General features: G+C 42.0%; 1 protein-coding gene across 1 annotated transcript; it reads left to right on the top strand.

The window, feature by feature from the left end:
* Positions 1 to 1,377: 1,377 nt before the first annotated feature.
* Positions 1,378 to 20,626, top strand: LOC308075746 (uncharacterized protein). The gene is made up of 15 exons (XM_080415694.1): positions 1,378 to 1,412; positions 1,521 to 1,574; positions 4,046 to 4,098; positions 4,512 to 4,603; positions 5,537 to 5,628; positions 6,767 to 6,835; positions 7,658 to 8,020; positions 8,422 to 8,592; positions 10,319 to 10,562; positions 11,339 to 11,903; positions 12,973 to 13,898; positions 16,342 to 16,695; positions 16,891 to 17,076; positions 17,854 to 17,945; positions 19,296 to 20,626. The coding sequence occupies exons 1-15, from the start codon at positions 1,401 to 1,403 to the stop codon at positions 19,326 to 19,328; spliced, it is 3,306 nt and encodes a 1,101-aa protein (XP_080271820.1). The 5' UTR covers positions 1,378 to 1,400; the 3' UTR covers positions 19,329 to 20,626.
* Positions 20,627 to 21,964: the final 1,338 nt, after the last annotated feature.

Genomic DNA, 21,964 nt, shown 5'->3' on the forward strand with positions numbered 1-21,964 from the left:
ACAGACAGTTTACCTGTGTTGTTTCCTGTGGATAAAGGGTTAAATACAGACAGTTTACCTGTGTTGTTTCCTGTGGATAACAGCAGGGAAATAGATCGGTCTAAATTAACCAATAAAGATCTGGATAAATATTTGAATCATTCTGATGCCTTGCTGGGTAATATTAAAGTTCCAAAAGATGTGGTTATTATGTGTCGGGATATGAAGTGCAAAGAACCCACAACACTGTAATGTATTGTGTTCCCTGTATGAATCTATTGTGGAGTCTCTGTGTATCTCCAGCAGGACTCTCTACAAACATAGTGTATAATGTTAAGCCAGGGTGGAATGACCATGTTGAAGAGCTCCATGCAGAGGATAGAAAGGCTTTTAACATATGGGCGGAGTCAGGCAAAGGTAGACATGGACTTCTGTTTGAAAAGAAAAAAACACACTAATGCTTTATTTTAAATATGCCCTTTGTTTTATCAAAATAAATAAAAACACTATGAGGTCAGATTCTCTGGCGAGGAAGTTGCATAAGAATAATGTAAATGATTTCTGGAAGGAGATAAAAAATATATAAATCATTGTAAAACATGTCTTCCATCAAACATAGATGGTGTGAGTGGTTCTGATGCAATCTCACAGTTATGGCAGAATCAGTATTTTGAACTGTTTCACTGTGTGAAAAGTAACCTGTTTGTAGTGGATCAGGTAGATTTCAATGATGATGTGATTGTCACTCCTGGTGAGTGAGATCCATGAAGATATTCTGAAGCTCTGAATTGAATTCTAACATTTTTCTAAAGTATATATAAAAATAAAAATAAATAAAGAAAATCGAAAAATTCCATACATAAATTTTAAAAAATGTTTAAGAAGTAGTGAAACTAGCAGATCCACAAGCTCACAACGCGGCGCGAAGCGATGCATTGTGAGCTTGTAGATCTGCTATTTTCACTAGTTTGGCTCCCGTCTATTATCTATCTATCTATTTTCTTTTATTTGTTTTGCTTTATTGTTAAATTATTTGCACTTTTTCTGTAATTGTATTCTTGCTCTGTAAAGCAATTTGAGCTGCATTTCATGTCATGAAAGCTGACTATGCAAATAATGCGTATTATTATTATTATTATTATTATAAGATTTCTCTGAGCTAAAAAGTTTGGGAACTAATACTAGAGTTGTCTCTAGTGACTCTAGTGACTCTAGTGTCTCTAGTGAATCTAGTCTAGTTATTCTCTAGTAACCGCACCAGTCTTACTAAAATACCCTTTTCCTCCGAGGTGGAAAGACTGGTGATGCGAGGTTACCCTTTTACTACACTTCCCATGATGCATTGCGGCCGGTTCACGGACCAACAACATCTGGGTTCAGAGTTGAGGAGCGGTACAGTGAGACATGCGTGCAGATTCAGAATGTGTTTTACAGTAGTAATAATAACAGCTTTTAACAGTGATTTATACATCTTTTTAATGTATTGATCCATGATGTCTGTGAACAATAAGTTAATGTTTTTAATCCATAAACATCTGAAGGACAACGGTTTCCACCAGGCTGCACAGAAAGTCACCAAACAGCACGAGACTCTGGTAACAAAGTATCAACTTTATATCCATCAACTCTTTGATCATTCATTTAGTGCATGCTGCTCTTTATACAAAGACTTTCTGCAGGGCTTGCAGATCTGATCTGCGATTATTGCAGATCTACAATGCTTTATTCTATGTTGTATTAATCTGCAGGCAATGCTTGCAGATCTGCTATTTTCTTATCTTCGCAGAGCGACAGCAGGCGTTGTGGTTCATATTATGCAACAGGTTTAGCCTTTAGATCAAGACTATCATAGATGTATTTTAAAGAGTCTGACTTTTACTTTCGTATCTACGAGAGTCTTAGCTCCACCCCCCCAGTTTGTCCTGGAATGTCACCAGTAAAGCCCGTATTTCTCCAAACATGTACAAATGATAAATATAAGGTGTTTACCCGCTTGGCCCAAATGTTAACTAGGTGTCTGGAGTGTTTGTGTAATGTATTAATCCATATTATTCAATAAAGAAGTGTTTTAATCCCGTCTATGGCCGATTCCAAATGGTCGGTAGCGACGGGGCGCATCCGGTGAAAGCCGGAATTACACTAAATGTAAACAGGAAGTAAACGAGGGGAGGGAATGGCGTTTGGCCACAGACAGGATTGAAACACTTATTTATTGAATAATATGGACTAATACATTATACAAATACTCCGGACACCTAGTTAACATTTGCGGCAAGCGGGTAAACACCTTATATTTATCATTTGTACATGTTTGGAGAAATACGGGCTTTACTGTAGATCCGACCGAACCTCTCCCTCCGCAGAGGTTCCGTAGGGGCTAGCTTTACTGGTGACATTCCAGGCAAACTGGGGGGGTGGAGCTAAGACTCTCGTAGATATAAAAATGTCAAAAAGATCAAATACATCTACGATAGTCTTGATCTGAAGTATATTGCAGATCTACAATGCTTTGTTCTATGTTGTGATAATATGCAAGCAATGCTTGCAGATCTGCTATTGTCGCTGAGCGACACCTGCTGCTTACTATTTTTCGCTGAGTGACTGATAGGCGTGTGTGTGTGTGTGTTTGTGTGTGTGTGTGTGTGTGTGTGTGTGTGTGTGTGTGTGTGTGTGTGTGTGTGTGTGTGTGTGTGTGTGTGTGTGTGTGTGTGTGTGTGTGTGTGTGTGTGTGTGTGTGTGTGTGTGTGTGTGTGTGTGTGTGTGTGTGTTTGAATCGTTTTATATTGTTTAGCTTTATGATTTGAAGGACCCACCATAACTCTGAGAGTGTACAAAGGGAACCAAATGGACCCTAATGTGTACACTCAGAGTTACAGACCTGTAAGGGTCCATTTGGTTCCATGTGTACACTCTCAAAGTTACAGACCTGTAAGGGTCCATTTGGTTCCATGTGTACACTCTCAGAGTTACAGACCTGTAAGGGTCCATTTGGTTCCATGTGTACACTCTCAGAGTTACAGACCTGTAAGGGTCCATTTGGTTCCATGTGTACACTCTCAGAGTTACAGACCTGTAAGGGTCCATTTGGTTCCATGTGTACACTCTCAAAGTTACAGACCTGTAAGGGTCCATTTGGTTCCATGTGTACACTCTCAAAGTTACAGACCTGTAAGGGTCCATTTGGTTCCATGTGTACACTCTCAGAGTTACAGACCTGTAAGGGTCCATTTGGTTCCATGTGTACACTCTGAGAGTTACAGACGTGTAAGGGTCCATTTGGTTCCATTTGTACACTCTCAAAGTTACAGACCTGTAAGGGTCCATTTGGTTCCATGTGTACACTCTCAGAGTTACAGACCTGTAAGGGTCTATTTGGTTCCATGTGTACACTCTCAGAGTTACACACCTGTAAGGGTCCATTTGGTTCCATGTGTACACTCTCAGAGTTACACACCTGTAAGGGTCCATTTGGTTCCATTTGTTACACTCTCAGAGTTACAGACCTGTAAGGGTCCATTTGGTTCCATGTGTACACTCTCAGAGTTACAGATCTGTAAGGGTCCATTTGGTTCCATGTGTACACTCTCAGAGTTACAGACCTGTAAGGGTCCATTTGGTTCCATGTGTACACTCTCAGAGTTACAGACCTGTAAGGGTCCATTTGGTTCCATGTGTATACTCTCAGAGTTACAGACCTGTAAGGGTCCATTTGGTTCCATTTGTACACTCTCAGAGTTACAGATCTGTAAGGGTCCATTTGGTTCCATTTGTTACAATCTCAGTGTTACAGACCTGTTTATGTTCTTAGAGCACATTTCAACAAGACATTATTACAACACCTGAGCAATTCAAAGTAATTTGCATTAAACATTAAGAAAGTGCAAAAACTAATAAATTAGAAGAACATTTGAATTCAATAAAATTCTATATAAAAATAACAGTTAACCAGAGAACAGTCTCAGACTGAAACATGTCTTTTAATATTTTAGGTTTTGTCACGTTGTTAGAACTTATAGTAACACTGACATATAACTTTTGTTCTATTGTTTTTATTATATTTCTTTAGGAGGAACCAGCTGCGTCCACATCGTTACTGGAAATATATACTTCATGGTTACAGTGAGTATGACATTATTAATATCTATACTTCATGGTTACAGTGAGTATGACATTATTAATATCTATACTTCATGGTTACAGTGAGTATGACATTATTAATATCTATACTTCATGGTTACAGTGAGTATGACATTATTAATATCTATACTTCATGGTTACAGTGAGTATGACATTATTAATATCTATACTTCATGGTTACAGTGAGTATGACATTATTAATATCTATACTTCATGGTTACAGTGAGTATGAGTTTTATTCAATTTAGACCTGAGGCCCATTCAACCTATGTTGATATATATATATCATTGCTGTCTTTATAGGAATCAAGCCCTTAGATTGGACCTCAATGATCATTTTGATTAAAAGTACAAAATGTTTATGTATTTATTTCTGTGTGTTTTATCTCTCTCAGTAAGCCTGAACATGTGGAGGCGGATCCAGACAGCAGCACAGCGAGCTCTGATTCTGAAGCTACTCCACCAGCAGCTGTTATTAATGGACCTGGTAATGACATAGATATCATATTCTATGCCAAAAACACAATTAAATCGTTATTTATGACAATTAATCGTCAACTAAAATGTCATGACCGTGACAACCCTATTATTATATGTGTCTAATATCAAATAGTGTTATTCCTTTACTCCTCCAGAAAAACCTGATTATGTGCTCGCATAATTTACCACATAATCAGCTGAATGGCGCAGATTATGCGGGGGTATATATTTTTTCAAAAACAATAGCAATAATCTCATATTTCCGTGCTAAATATGTGGCGTTCACTTGATTTCACAATCCCCGCATTTACACATGTGTGGACCCCACTGTGAGAACCATGTGTGGACCCCACTGTGAGAACCATGTGTGGACCCCACTGTGAGAACCATGTGTGGACCCCACTGTGAGAACCAATACCATAGGGTGTAGGAAAATCACCTTTTTTTTTCACACATATTTGCTCGCATATTTTCATTTTAGCAAATTCCCTCAATTTCACTGCATAAATTCTCATAAAACCCTGCATATTCCATCGCATAATCAAGGATTTTTGCCCGTGTCTTTCTGGAGGGTCTATTTACTGCTGATAGTGGTCATGCATACTGTACATACCATACATACTGAATGTTTAGATAGCAGCTTATTTAGTCAGATACTAGGTTCATTGTTTACCTGATATCCTATAGTTTAGATGTACAAATTATTATTTTGATTTTATATTGTTTAGACTGAGTCTAGGTTCATGGTTTACCTGTGATCCTATAGTTTACTGAGACACTACACTGTCTCTACATTTTATGTATGTGTTTACTGTAAGTTATATTATATTATATATACATTCTGTGTATGTGTTTACCTTGTTTACTGTAAGTCACTCTGGATAAAGAGAGTCTGATAAATGACTACATTGTAAATTGTCTCATAATGTTTTATGTTCAGTTTCCCAGGGTCAAAGTTCAGAGAGCGACGACGAGAGCCAGAGTCTCCTCCCACAGGTTAGTCTCCTCCCACAGGTTAGACTCCTCCCACAGGTTTGTCTCCTCCACAGGCACGTGCACACATAAGCTGAATTCCAATACCCAAAATCTCGGCCACTCGCTCACTCCCACTCGGTCACTCCCACTCGCTCACTGTCTCCCACTCGCTCACTCCCACTCGGTCACTCCCACTCGCTCACTCCCACTCGCTCACTCCAGATTGACCCGGAAATAGTCTGGGCTCAATTGTTAATTTGCTTTTTGGAGGAGGCGAGAGGAGGCGAGTGGAGGCGAGTGGAGGAGGCGAGTCGGCTCTCCGTGTCGAGTGTACATGAAGTGTAGACTCGACCACTCTTCACAGCTCCTCGCGGAAGACTTCCGCACATGGAGGTATAATATAACTAGAGGGCGGATTGCCCCGCCCCCAGCTATCATTTCAATGAATGTGCTCAGTGGCGTTTTGAAGCACCCGGAAGTAAGAATAGGAATATATGAATATATATTATATAATATGAACCAATGGAATCGCTCCATGCGTCGTGACGCGTCGTGAGCATGCGCACAAAACGGGAGACGCACGCGCAGTAGCATTTAAGTGCATTCTCAGATTTGACCACCAGGCTTGGCCGCTTCAGTGTTCTACCGTAGTTCTGGGGGCTTGCTTCCGCATCACGTGTACATGTTTTTTTTGTTTTTTTCCCCTTCTCCCGTGACGTTTACGTGGTCCTCCTCCACATGTGGCCACACACACACACTGCTTGAAACCCGAAACCACGCCGAAAACACCATTTTGAAATTCCCTCTCCAAATCCCTCTGCACGTCCCTTTTACACAAGTAAAATGTTTGAATACAGGACTTTGACTTGTTTTATATTGTGTTGATACTTGTTCCATCTGATCTCACAGACTACTCCTACCTCTGTTTTATATTGTGTTGATACTTGTTCTATCTGATCTCACAGACTACTCCTACCTCTGTTTTATATTGTGTTGATACTTGTTCTATCTGATCTCACAGACTACTCCTACCTCTGTTTTATATTGTGGTGTTGATACTTGTTCTATCTGATCTCACAGACTACTCCTACCTCTGTTTTATATTGTGTTGATACTTGTTCTATCTGATCTCACAGACTACTCCTACCTCTGTTTTATATTGTGGTGTTGATACTTGTTCTATCTGATCTCACAGACTACTCCTACCGCTGCCACCAGAGCCAAGCCTCTCAAAGGCATCCTGAAACCATGCACCACTCAGACAGTAGGTGGCAGTGTTACACCTCAATGTCAACGCAGCAGCTGTTAGTTCATGTTGTAGCGGGTGGTTCTCAACCAGTGGTCCGGGGACCACCGGTGGTCCTTGAGGGGGTTCCAAGTGGTCCCCAGCTAAATGATGGAGAGTTAGTAACCAAATGGACCCTTATAGATCTTTAACTCTTGAGAGTGTAAAATGAAACCAAATGGACCCTTACGGGTCCATTTGGTTTCATTTTACACTCTCAAGAGTTAAATTATTGTAAAACATCTGCATTACTTCATTTAAAAGAAGTAACACAATTAGAGAATGTAGAAGAATTGTTATTTTGATCAACGTTTGCCTGTTATCTCTCCAACATTAATACAGTATTAATACAGTATGGATGGACTTGTGGACAAAATCTTATCCAACGATAACAAATCACCCAAGTCTTGGGTCTGAGAGTCTAAATGTCATCAAACGGTGGTTCTGTGACTCAAATGCCTAATAAATAATGGACCTTGATATGAAAAGGTTTGAAATCCACTGTATTATAGAATACCGGTTGTGCTGGTGGGGAAATATATTCCTATTATAGGCTACTGTATTACTTACAATTCATAACTTTGTATTTAGTGAGTAAAACATTTTGACCAATCTGTATGCTGGAATAATACCATAACTTAACAAATGGTGGTGGTTGTAATCTGTCTTCCTGCTCTTCTGTTGTGAGACATTTAGATGATGTGAAAATGTTGGACAGTATTTATCTATAATTAATGACAGGTTGTAAAGGGCTTCAGAGCAACGTAACAACATTTATCCTGGTTTCATTCTTCCTCTCAGAGACCAACAGCAGTGCTGAGTGTTGCTTCATCTAAGACGGCAGCAGCCAATCAGAGGTCCAGAGACATGGCCTCATCAGACACTGAAGATGGACTTTCACCCATCGTCACCTCCACCCCCTCTGCCCCCTCTGCCCCCTCCACCCCCTCTGCCCCCTCTGCCCCCTCCACCCCCTCCAAGAAGGGTGCAGCGTCCAAGCCCCGGACCCCCAAAGCAAAGCTGCAGACCCCCAAAGCAGAGCCTCAGACCCCCAAAACAAAGCCCCAGACCCCCAAACTTAAGCCCCAGACCCCCAAACTGAAGCCCCCTGCAACTGCCACCACTGAAGACTCCAGTGACTCTGCGTCTGACAGTGAAGAGGAGGTAAGTTAGACATTCTTTTATTCTTATTTTAGTCCATTCTACACTCAGTGTTTTATAAACCTAATGTATGATATGATATGACATATGATATGATATGATATGATATGATATGATATATGATATATGATATATGATATGATATGATGTGATATGTGATATGTGATATGATGTGATATGTGATATGATATATGACATATGATATGATATGATATGATATGATATATGATATATGATATATGATATGATATGATATGATATGATGTGATATGTGATATGTGATATGATGTGATATGATATATGATATATGATATATGATATATGATATGATATGATGTGATATCATATATGTGATATGATATGTGATATGATATGATATGATATGAATGTCCGCTGTGTCTTAGGCGAGATTATTAACTCCTAAAGCCACGCCCTCCACGCCCCCAAAACCCAAGGAGGCCGGCAGACAGACGAGCACCCAGAGCACCCAGAGCACCCAGAGCACCCAGAGCACCCAAACCCCCCCGAGAAATAATGTCAACGCAGACGGAGCCAAGAAGAAAAGTCCAGCCAAGGTATGATTTGACACGTTGAGGTGGTTTCACATCCAGAGCGGTCCTAACCTGACTCCTCCAGTGAGTGGGTTCTGCAACTTTGTTGAGTTTGTCTGTACTCCAAGCAGCAACACTGCCCCCCCATGGAGAGATGCCACGTTTGTCCCTTCAGGATAAGACCAGTGAAGCTGGTGTTCCGTTATGCAGAGTGACAGCATGATATGGTGTCAGCCCTGATGGAAGAAGCTTTGCTTCACACTTGTTTCACAACTTAACTTCCATCTGGTATCTCGGTAGCCCAACCGCTGAAGCTTTTTTTCAAGCTACTTGGCAGGTGACCGTCTGTCTATCACCGTCTGGGCGCGCCAACTCCAACCAATCATATTGACGCGTCGACATGACGTATAGACCCCTGAACAGACAGCGTCACACTGGCTCCAAACGTCACACTGGCTCCAAACGTCACACTGGCTCCAAATGTAATCCAATCATATCAGGTCTCGCTGAGACGCGCCTCTATCCACATGTTTCTTGGCTGTGTGTTTTCCACTTCCTGTCGGATTTCATTGGATATCATTAGTCATCTGACCAGTTTCATTGGATTTCATTGGATCAAAAGACAGGAAGTGGAACACAGTGAAAAGCCTAGGAAACAGGTGGATAGCCAACACACAAGAGGGGGTTGGGGTTAGAGGTTAGAGGGGGTTAGAGGTTAGAGGGGGTTAGAGGTTAGAGGGGGTTGGGGTGTGCTGAAACCAGCGCACCCCAAACAATAGTTTGGGAATTGATTGCGTGAAACAATCACCTGTGCGTCCAGTCTCAATGTTGGTAAACAAATAATTGGTCTATTGTAGCTGCACCAGCAGAAACTGCAGGTGCAGCTACAGCTTCAGAAGCTTCAGTTCTTTTTGTATGCTATTAAACCAGGACGAACAGTGAATGAACTACATTGCAACAGGCGCATTTCTCGATGGCGTCACACCCGGTCTCGCCAAGAAATCGCTGATTGGTTCGACCGGCCGAGGGCCGGTTTAAACTCAATAGCGCCCCATCTGGAGGGAGTCAGTTTAGGAGTGTCCTGTCCTCCTTGTCTTTTGAAATGTGCCGAGAAGAAAACTCCCACAGCACTGAATAAATGTCCTTTCACCTCCCAGACATGTTTCACCCTAATCTAGTGTTCCACCCGTTAGGTTGAAACCGTCCACGTTGACACTATTTACACCATTATTACACATTTAAGTTGACCATTAATTGTCACAGAAATAATTGTGATTTACGATTTAATTGTGTTTTTGGCCGTTGAACATTGGAACATAAATGAATACACATTACATTTCTGTTTGCCTTTGTTATCAAATATTGCACAGGTCAGATATGACAAATACTGAAATATACAAAGATATCATTTTATACTAATTCTTTTTTTTTAAGTAGCGGAAATAGTTGATCTACAAGTAGTACTTGTAGATCAACTATTTCTGCTTTTTTTTTTTTATCTTGTAGCTTGTAGATCAACTATTTCTGCTTTTTTTTTTATATTTGAAAATTAATGAAAAATGTTCAACATGTAGACGATTATGACGATTATGCAAAAATAATTGCGATTATCTCAAATATTTAGCGATTAGTCGATGAAGTAATAATTGTGACAGGCCTAGCTGACACACTGGTTCAAAGGCCTTGTGATGTGATGTAACTCTTCCACTAAAGTTAAACTAAAACAAACTCTCTTTTCTCTTCATAATAGTCTGTGTCGACTAAAAGGAAGAAGTCAGAAGACAAACCCGCAAATCCTCCCGTCAAAGCCAAGAGAACAAAGAGACAAGGAAAAGAGGACGCGACTGCTCCCATGGCTGGGGCGGACGCTCCCACGGCTGGAGAGGACGCTCCCACGGCTGGAGAGGATGCTCCCACGGCTGGGGAGGGTGACTCGGACTCTGACAGCAGCCTAGATGTGGAGAAATGGAAGAAAATGGTTCTGGAATTAACAGGTAACAGAGAGAGAGAGAGATGTGCAAATATACTACATTTTATGTATGTTATTGTTTTTAACTCCTTGACTGCCAGAGTTAACACATCGAGTGCCATAAACGGTCCGGACCGTTTTTGAGGATCCAAACGAGAAGTGCCGAAAACGGTCCGGACCGTTTTTGACCCAATTCTATTTTTATACGAGTGGCCCACGTGGGGCGCTAAAACGAAACTTTGACATCACCCAAGGAGTTTCTGAGAAGAAGAGGCTGGATGTGGCTCCATGTCAAAAATCCTTCCGGTCGGCGTTTTCAATGTTATCTCCTTGACTAAAAGCTTAATATCTCCATTTCTTTTTAACGTGGTGGAAACGAGCCGTTTTCGATCGGCGATCACGCTGCAATGGAGGATCGCGTTGGAAATATTATTGTTCCAGGCGTTAGTCGGGACCCTCCGCCGTCTCGTACGCACGCTTTGTTTACATGCACTTCCGCGTCGGGGCTTCTACAGCACGAAACGTATAACGCAAGTGGATGGAAGAAATGCAGGCACTCAACGTATAATATTTTAATAAACCTCTGGCACCCAATGTGTTAATACATCGTCTATTGCTGCCCCTTGCCAGCTATTCAGAGCGTTTTTACCTTTGAAGAATCATTGAATATTATTCTTCACAACGATCCTCCTGCCGATCACTTTAAAAGACGTGTGCTGGGTCAGTGCTGGGTCAGTGCTGGGTCAGTGCTGGGTCAGGTCACCATGTTTAGTTTAACCCCGTGTTGTCTCTGTTCCATAGAGGTTGACATCCAGACCATGGAGACCCTCAGTGCTCTGGACCCCTCCGCCCCGCCCCCGGCCCCCCCGGCCCGCAAACCACGGGTCAGGAAACCCAGAGCCATAAAGACCACCTCTAAGACCCTCCAGACCCTCCAGACCCCCTCTGAGTCTGAGTCTGTGCAGAACCACAGCGTACCGGCAGAGACCGGCGGTGAGGCCACGGTGCCTCCAGCCACCAGTAAACCACCACGGGTCAGAAAACCCAGAGCTAAGACCCCCTCTAAGACCCCCTCTAAGACCCCCTCTAAGACCCTCCAGACCCTCCAGACCCTCCAGACCCCCCAGACCCTCCAGACCCTCCAGACCCCCTCTAAGACCCCCCAGACCCTCCAGACCCTCCAGACCCTCCAGACCCTCCAGACCCCCCAGACCCTCCAGACCCTCCAGACCCCCTCTAAGACCCTCCAGACCCTCCAGACCCTCCAGACCCCCTCTGAGTCTGAGTCTGTGCAGAACCACAGCGGCGTGCTGACGGAGGAGAACGCTGGAACACCGGCACCAGCACCAGCGGCCAGTAAACCCAGGTTAGGCCTTCACTATTAACACATAATAATCATCTAATAATCACAATTATTTGAGATAAACTGGCATTATATTTGCATAATTATCATAATCGTTTCCATGCTGTCGTTTCCATTTTATACTTTAACCCATTAAAGGAGTAGTTCACCAAAAAAAATGACTTATTTTCTATCAATGACCCCATGAAGCATTGAATTCATGGAGATTCTTTAGTTTTTGTCGCATTCCTGAGACAATAATTTGATGACCAGCAGAAAGACGCTAATGTCTCCACCGGTAGGAGACTCAAAGGAGTCACACCGCTGGTCATCAAATTATTGTCTCAGGGATGCGACAAAAACTAAAGAATCTCCATGAATTCAATGCTGTGTGCCGAGTGCCGTGCTACGAGCTTGTAGATCTGCTATTTTTTGAAAAACCTTGAAGATTTGTGCAAATCTTTGAATATATATATTTTTAAAGCGAACATTTGTAAAATATTTAGTTCCAGGGAGGGACCGCCCAGAAGCAAAGATTTGAGTTACTCAAAGATTTGCACAAAATTTCACGATTCTTCCAAAAAATAGCAGATCTACAATGGAAACAGCTAATCTCCAAGCTTACAAAGTGTCACATCGTCACGTTGTTAAGCTTGTAGATCAGCTATTTCCGCTATTTGTACTTTTTTTTTCAAGTATAAATGTATAAAATATGTCAGTAATTTCTTTGTATATTTAAGTTAGGTTTTGATTATGAAGCCTAAAGGCGGTTACACACCGGCGAATGTGCGAATATACGCAAAATTCGGACTCGTTCCGAATAATTAAAAGACGCTTTTTCGCTTCGCTTTTCCGCTTTTTCGCGCCATGTACGCTTGCATTGACTTTATAAGGTTTTTAAAAAAAGCGTATTATTCGCACGAAAAAATCGCCCCGGTGTGTAAGGACCCTAACAGGCCAAACAGAAATGTCATTTTTATTCATAATGTTATAACGTTCAATGACACAAAAACACATTAAATCATTTCAACGCAATTATTTTTGTGACAATGAATCATCAACTTAACATTGTGTTCATGGTGTTGACACACAGGAGGAGCAGGGCTAAGAAACAACCTGTCCCCTCCCCCACCCCTGAGCCCGGTGCCACGCCCGGACCAGAGGAAGCACCCACAGCACCCTCTGGCCCCCCACCCAGAAAACCCAGAGTCAGGAAACCCAGGGCCAAGAAGACTCCGTCCAACACAGACGAGACCCCCTCCTCTGTACTGCAGACCCCCTCCTCTGTACTGCAGACCCCCTCCTCTGTACTGCAGACCCCCTCCTCTGTACTGCAGACCCCCTCCTCTGTACTGCAGACCCCCTCCTCTGTACTGCAGACCCCCTCCTCTGTACTGCAGACCCCCGGTGAGACCTCAGTGTCCACAAAGACCTCTAAACCCAGGAAGAGTCGGGCTAAAAAGACTCCTGTAACTGAAGCAGCACCCGAAGCCCCCACACCCCCACCCTCTGCACCCTCCCTACCACCACCCACACCCTCTGCACCCTCCCTACCACCACCCACACCACCCCCACACGCCTCTAAACCCAGGAAGAGTCTGGCTAAAAAAGCCTCTGTGACTGTGACACCCGACACCCCCACCCCTGAAGCACCCACACTCTCTGCACCCTCCCTGCCCCCACCCACACCCTCTGCACCCTCCCTGCCCCCACCCACACCCTCTGCACCCTCCCTGCCCCCACCCACACCACCCCCAAACACCACCAAACCCAAGAGGAGTAGGGCTAAGAAAACCTCTGTGACTGTGACACCCGACGGCACCACTCCTGAGCCCGAAGTGGGGCCACCCACACCCTCCCTACCCCCACCCACACCCTCCCTGCCCCCACCTGCACCACCCACACCCTCTACACCTCCACCCAGTAAACCCAGAGTAAAAAAACCCAAGCCTCCGTCCGTAGCAGACGCCCCCCTCTCTGTACAGAGTCTACAGACCACCCTGATGACGGAGGAGAACGGTACGTCTGTCACTGTGTTCATTTTGTCCGCTGAAAGTATGACGAAACATGTCGGTCCACTAAGCTGTTTTACCCTGAGGAAAAAACTAAATAAAAGCAGATTTACAAGCTCGTGAAATGTGTGGCAGCTTGTAGATCTGCTATTTTTCGACACACAGCGAAGTATAAATCGGGCATTCTGACGATCGTCGACCATCAAGGCACCGCCACAATGAAACATTTGTCGACTAAATCCGCTGTAGATTTAGTCGACTAAAATCTTATGATATATAATTAGTCAATTAACCGTTTTTTGAAAAAAAGTATGTTGCTATAATATCAGTGGTTCTCAAAAATGATATGTAATTGGCCGTGGACCCCCATCTCAAAATATGTTGTTCCAGGGACCCCCCCAGAAGTTGTAACAGAGTTAAAAATGTTCGCTTTAAAACAAATATATATATATATTCAAAGATTTGCACACGTTTTCACGATTTAATTTTTTTTTGCAGATCTACAAGCTCATAGCGTGGCAAATGAATAGCCTAAAGAAATCTTAAAATGACACAAATGTGTTCCCGGTCTTAATGGGTTAAAAAAACTAAAAAATATCACTTAAACCACGTCAGAATTTTCTGTGATCTTTTTATTAGACAAAAAGGTAAGACAATACACCACGAGCATGACAGGACATACTGTAGGGCACAGCATAACCCAACATAACAATACAATACAATACAATAAAGACAGAAACACAAAAGAGAAAGACAAATCATAAAAGACTTCAAACCAAATACAGTTTATGATAATCATCACATTATTGCTGCTAACAACCTCTCTCCCATATAGAGCTCAGCCATGCCCTGCCTCCCAATTAGTATGACAGCTATCTGACATCCTCCGTCACTCCATTACACAAGACATTACGCCACTCATCCCCTATAGATGGCGCTAAGGGCATCCATGCTTCTACAAGTTCGGACAAGTTACCCCGTAGAACATGAGTCTCTCTAAGGGCATTAAACGTAATACTCTTTAAACCATAGTAGAACACATGAGAGTCTCTCTAAGCAACCCGATCGCCAGAGAACTACGTATGTATGTACGGATCCAGTGCACTTCATTCCGTGGATAGTCGCCTCGGAACCCCCAAATTGCGTGCATATGTACGGCGCTCCCTTTGTGACAAAACCATTTCGGAGGCGCGCAGTCACAGGCGAACTGTCACCCCGTGAAGGACCACCGAGGGAGCTAAGGCGACCAAGTTGCCGTCCTGAACGGTGTGACGTTCGCCTGTGCCTACTCAGCGCCGTTTGAGTTATGTACCGATAGGCACAGAATCGTAAATTTTGTTGTGGGGACTGCTCTGCTTCCGGGTTTTTCCGGGTTGCGACTGGTTACGCCCACCGTGGGACTCGCCGTACATATGCACGCAATTTCGGGGTTTCTAGGCGACTATCCACGGAATGAAGTGCACTCGTTCCGTGCAATGTTACGGTAATCTCTGGAGATCAGGCTGCTCTAAGAGCATTAAACGTAACACTCTTCAAACCATAATAGGACACTTGGAGGACTGTCATCCATCCATGTATTAAGGATTGACAACCGAGCAGCATAGAGCAAAGCTCTTACTAGATGTCGGTTTCCTTTTGTTAATATGATATTTATGTCTGCCCCTAGAACATAATAGAAAGGATTTAAGGGTATTTTAATTCCAATCAGTTTGAGGATTTCATTTTGAATGGAAACCAAGAAGGGTCTGATTTGTGGGCAAGTCCAAATCATATGAATATAAGTACCTTCTCCACTTTTACACCTAGGGCATAGGGGAGAGCATAGGGGTCATATTTGTATATATTTATTACTGGGGACACATGTAGCTTGTGTATTATTTTATATTGGGTTTCATAAGACTTATTAGAGCACGTTATTTTCTTTGCATTAATATGTTACGCCATACCCCCTCATCTATTTGTAGTTGAAAATGATTTTCCCAGAATACTTTACTGTTATTAGTTGATGCTTTTTCTACCTGGAAAAGACTCTCATAAAGAAAGCTGACAGTTTTTTGGGGGGGATAGTTGAAGCCTTTATTAGGATAGATTCTACATGGTTGGGAGGACGCGTGCTCAATCCAGTCCTATATTCTGGGACTGAATTAATGACTGAATTAATGACTGAATTAATGACTGAATTAATGACTGAATTAATGTACTGTAGCTCCTGAGTTGTAAATAGCAAGATTGCTGCAAGTAAAATTCAGACTCTAACTGTTGGAATGATTTTTGCACACCATCTTTCTAAAGTCCTACCTGGATAGTCTAAATACCTGCATCTTTACACAACCCAAAACCCACATCCAGACAGGATTGTGCAAAATCTGTTTTTTTTTGCTACCAAGCATGACATATGGTTCAGAATTGTCTGAATCTTCTGTCAAATTGAACATTTATTATGTTGGCAGGAACCTCCGTCCAGCTCCAAGCGGACAGGAAGGAGAAGACGGACGGCGTCGCTGAGGAAACAACGACGTCGGAACACAAGAAGAAGAAGAGGAAAAGGAAAACGGACGAAGAAGAAGAAGAAAGAACACAGGAGACGGAAAACCAGCCGGCGGAGGAGAAGAGCGAAGAGCAACCGAAGAAGAAGAAGAAAAAGAAGAAAACCGCTGAAGAAGAAGTATCTGTCAACGAATCGGTGAAGGAGGAGAAGAAGAAAAAGAAGAAGAAGAAGACAGCGGAGGAGGGGTCGGAGGTCGACGGCGAAAAGACGGAACCTGAAGACGAAACGAGAAAAGAGAAGAAGAGGAAAGAGAAAGGTAAGCGGAGCACTCTTGAAAGTGTGACTTTCAACTACCGATTTAGAAGACATTTGTAGAATCGGCCTCAGCAGGTCAATTGTTGCCATTAAAGTATTATATTTCTATTCTATTCTAATCTATTCTATTCTATTCTAAATCTGTTCTTTTCTATTTCTATTTCTATTTCTATTTCTATTTCTATTTCTATTACAGAGCAACACTCCAAAGAGGCGGAGCCAGTCCAAGTCACTGAAAATGAAAGTGAAACAAAGAAGAAGAAGAAAAAGAAGAAAAAAGAGAAAGGCACAGAAGAAGAAGAAGAAGTGGTTGGTGTGGATGCCGCCCCCCCGCCCGTGTCCCCCGCTGCCCCTCTGAGTCCTCCAGCAGAAAAGAAGAAAAGTGAGCTCCTGATCATGTCTAATAGACATAGCATATATCTGTCTGTCTGTCTGTCTGTCTGTCTGTCTGTCTGTCTGTCTGTCTGTCTGTCTGTCTGTCTATTGTATTGTTTTATTGGTTCTTGTTTATTCAACACTTATTTGTTTTAGCTCTTGCTCATTTGATCTTCCTATGTGTCTCATCTGTTTAAGACAGTAGGTAGCTGATATATGTCACTTTTACCTTAGCGCTAGGTATACTCTTGGTTGCTTGTTTTTGCAGAAAATGCACTTAAGACTTCTGGTGATTAGTAGTTTCCTTCCCTACCTATGTTGAATACACTTATTGTAAGTCTCTTTGGATAAAAGTGTCTGCTAAATGACTGTAATGTCTGTCTGTCTGTCTGTCTGTCTGTCTGTCTGTCTGTCTGTCTGTCTATATTCATGTCTAATAGACAGAGCATACATACCGGTATACATAATATATATATAATCATGTATAATAGACAGAGCATACATATACATAATATATATATAATCATGTATAATAGACAGAGCAGTGACTTCCTGAGCATCTAAACTGGTCAATGAGTTAATGGTGTGATGTGTGTGTATTTATCTCTATATGATGTGTTTATTGTGATAACTGTGTATTTATCTCTATATGATGTGTTTATTGTGATAACTGTGTATTTATCTCTATATGATGTGTTTATTGTGATAACTGTGTATTTATCTCTATATGATGTGTTTATTGTGATAACTGTGTATTTATCTCTATATGATGTGTCTCCTGCAGAGAAACACAAGGTGAAAGTGTCAGAAGGTCCAGACGTGGAACAGAAGTCAGAAACCCCTCCAGAGGCCACAGAACACCCAACGCCCAAAAAGGTACACGTTCAGTTCACTTGATGTGACATATTGTTCACTGATGGATCCTCATTGTAACTGAAGGACATACTACGGCGTTATGGGCTGATACCGACAATAAGCCACTCCCGCCCTGCCTACTTATTCTCAGATGGATTATTAGTTTGTAAATAAGAACCTTCAACCCTTTCAATCCGGTAACACATCTCTGTCCTTTATCACATCTCTGTCCTTTAACACATCTCTGTCCTTTAACACATCTCTGTCCTTTATCACATCTCTGTCCTTTATCACATCTCTGTCCTTTAACACATCTCTGTCCTTTATCACATCTCTGTCCTTTATCACATCTCTGTCCTTTAACACATCTCTGTCCTTTAACACATCTCTGTCCTTTAACACATCTCTGTCCTTTATCACATCTCTGTCCTTTATCACATCTCTGTCCTTTATCACATCTCTGTCCTTTAACACATCTCTGTCCTTTAACACATCTCTGTCCTTTAACACATCTCTGTCCTTTATCACATCTCTGTCCTTTATCACATCTCTGTCCTTTATCACATCTCTGTCCTTTAACACATCTCTGTCCTTTATCACATCTCTGTCCTTTATCACATCTCTGTCCTTTATCACATCTCTGTCCTTCTACATTTCTTTGGCTGTTCATAGCAGATGCTATTTTAGAAAAATTGTGACATTTTTTGCAGATCTTTGAATATGTATATATTTTTAAAGACAACATTTTGTAACTGTCAAATGTCTCAACAATTAATTTTTCTGAAAAACTATAGATATTGCTATATCAGTGGTGCTCAAAACGTTTTCTTGTCAAGGACCCCCAAAATTATGTTTTTGGCCGCCGATCCCCATCAAAATATGTTGTTCCAGGGACCCCCCAGAAGCAAAGATTTGAGATAAAAGATTTAGAATAGCAGATCTACAACTACGAGCTTGATACTAATGAAGGCTCTGTTACATTTAGTGTAGCACAGTGGTTCTCTAACTTTTTTATTTTTAGAACCCCCATAACGACCCCCATATGAGAGTGTACAAATGGAACCAAATGGACCCGTACGGGTCCATTTGGTTCCATTTGTACACTCTCAGAGTTACACACCCTTAAGGGTCCATTTTGAACCCCCTCAAGGATCCATGAGGGTCCCTGGACCACACTTTGAGACCCACTGGTGTAGCAGAGTGTTTCCAGTGAGTCAACACCCTGACTCTGTTTGACCAGAATGGAACAGAGCCTTCATTAGTATCATTGTAACACCTGTGAAGGAAGTAAGGAAGAGGCCCAGTTTCTTTCCAATATGGTGGCTGTGCCTGTAATAATATGTTTCTGTTCTCTGTCATCTGTTTCTGCAGAAGAAGAAATCATCCCAGAACATAGACTTGTGATTGGATGGTTTCTCATCTCTGATGAACCAATAGGATTAAGGGAGCCAACGCCATGAATGGTAGAAATGGTGCATTTTGTATAGCGCCATTATCCACACACACACACACACACACACACACACACACACACACACACACACACACACACACACACACACACACACACACACACACACACACACACACACACACACACACACACTGTGTTAACCAGTTAGGTTAGGGGGTTCAGTGTCTTGCTCAAGGACACTTCGGCACTAACCCAGGGGGAGTCGGGGATCGAACCGCTCTGAGCCACTGCCGCCATCTTTCACATCCTGTGATTATTAACTCTCTGAGAGCTGGACATGTGATAACAGTGTCTTCATGGACACATAGACTGTTTTAACGGTTTGTGTTGTATGTGGTTTTAATGAGTTTGTTATTTCTATGAAGTTCACAGTCCTCTCGTTGAAAGTGTCTGTATTGACGTAACGGTTTCCTTATGCTGCGTTCACACTTCACACCATGTGATGGAAGAAGTACTCTATACTTTAGTAAGTGGTGGGAAAAGTACTCAAAAAGGGTTTTTGTTACATTAATTAATTTGGTTAATTGGGTCTCCGTCCCTGTCCAAAATATATGGCCAATAATTTGACCAGAAACCATACACAGAGGATAGGGAAGGCTAATATTAGACCAACTATTATATGTTATTTGTTTTAATGACTGGGGAAAACAACCTAATGATGTAAACAACAGTAATCATGACTGTAAACAGTAATGCTCAGTTAAATCAATCAACACAGTAAAGGTACTGCAAGCTGACTGGCTTATCAGAACATTGTCTCACAGTGGTTAGAAACGTACTTAATCATGTGACTGAATTAAGACGCTATTAGCAATCAATCTGGTGGATTGTTGTCGTCCTCCTCACGACCTCACCTGACCCAGACCTCACCTGACCCAGACCTAACCCAGACCTCACCTGACCCAGACCTAACCCAGACCTCACCTAACCCAGACCTCACCTGACCCAGACATCACCTGACCCAGACCTGACCCAGACCTCACCTGACCCAGACCTGACCCAGACCTCACCTGACCCAGACCTCACCTGACCCAGACCTCACCTGACCCAGACCTCACCTAACCCAGACCTCACCTGACCCAGACATTACATTACATTACATTACATTACAGTCATTTAGCAGACGCTTTTATCCAAAGCGACTTACAATAAGTGTATTCAACATAGGTAGGGAACGAAAACTACTAATCACCAGAAGTCTTTAGTGCATTTTCTGCAAAAACAAGCAACCAAGAGTATACCTAGCGCTAAGGTAAAAGTGCAATATATCAGCTACCTATTTCCTTAAACAGATAAGACAAAATAGCTATATCAACACCTTGTGTTGCACAAGCTTACAGTACTGCAGGTGCAACCATTAGGCTAATGATCATGCTGCATGCATAGTGTTAGACTCATGACACTATAACCAAATACATTCAGAAAAGATTGGATCAAGTGTATTTAGAGTATTCATGTTTTTATTTACAATATTATGGAGAAAAAAATATTATAAAAAAGATATTTTATATATATATATTATTTTTTTCCCAAATATTTACCACGGACATAGACGAGTCTCACCACGGACATGAATGTCCGTGTACGGACATGTTGACCCCCTGGTTAAAATCTAAAATGCCAGATGTTTTCCCGGTCTTTATGGGTTCAAAACGGAGTATCTTTCAGCGCCTTCTGTCTTGGCGTTTGGCAGGCCGGTCCGTCTTCACTCATCCCACTGAGTCTGGAGCATTTATTTATCTGCTTCAGACGGTGTTGATTTTTACAGCAAATGTAGTTTTAGTCATTCATAGTCTTTTGAATACAATTCCCTTTAGTTTTTGTCATATTTTAGCCATCTGAATTTTGCACTTGGTTGCATGCTGAAAATAGCCGATCTACAAGCTCACAGCGCGTTGCAGTGGGACGTGTTGTGAGCTTGTAGATCTGCTATTTTCAAAAGATTTTTATACATTTGAAAACTTGAAAGGGTGCATTCTGCATAATGAGTACTTTTACTTTTGGTACTTTTAAGTACATTTTGATACCAATACGTTTGCACTTTTACTCAAGTACATTTTTAATTCCGGACTTACTTAACTTGTATTGGAGTATTTCTACACTGCAGTATTGATACTTTTACTTAAGTAACAAAAAAAAAAGAGTACTTTTCCCACCACTGACAACAAGCATAAATGACGAGTAGAGAGAAGAGGAGCGGAAATACAACTAAAACATTGAGGTTGAAAGTGTTTGTATGTTCATGTGTCTGCATGGCCTCCATTGAACAGGGCTTGCATAGAGCACCGAAGTCTGACGTCATTTACTCATCCTACCTGGGTCGCGGTTTCCCCCGTTCTGAATCCCCATAGACGTGTTTAACACGCTTTTTCGATTTGCACACATTTTCACAATCTTTCATAAATAGCAGATCTACAAGGTCTAGTGCCGCGCTATGAGCTTGTATATCTGCTATTTTTAAATAGCCAAAGTGTAAAATAATGCTTTTTAGTTCAAATCAAAAAGTGACACAGATGCGTTCCAGGTCTTAATGGGTTAATAATAATAAGAAGTGTGTTCCATAAAT

Source organism: Gymnoscopelus braueri, assembly GCF_963280865.1.
Source record: "Gymnoscopelus braueri genome assembly, chromosome: 20".
Classification (NCBI taxonomy): Eukaryota; Metazoa; Chordata; class Actinopteri; order Myctophiformes; family Myctophidae; genus Gymnoscopelus; species Gymnoscopelus braueri.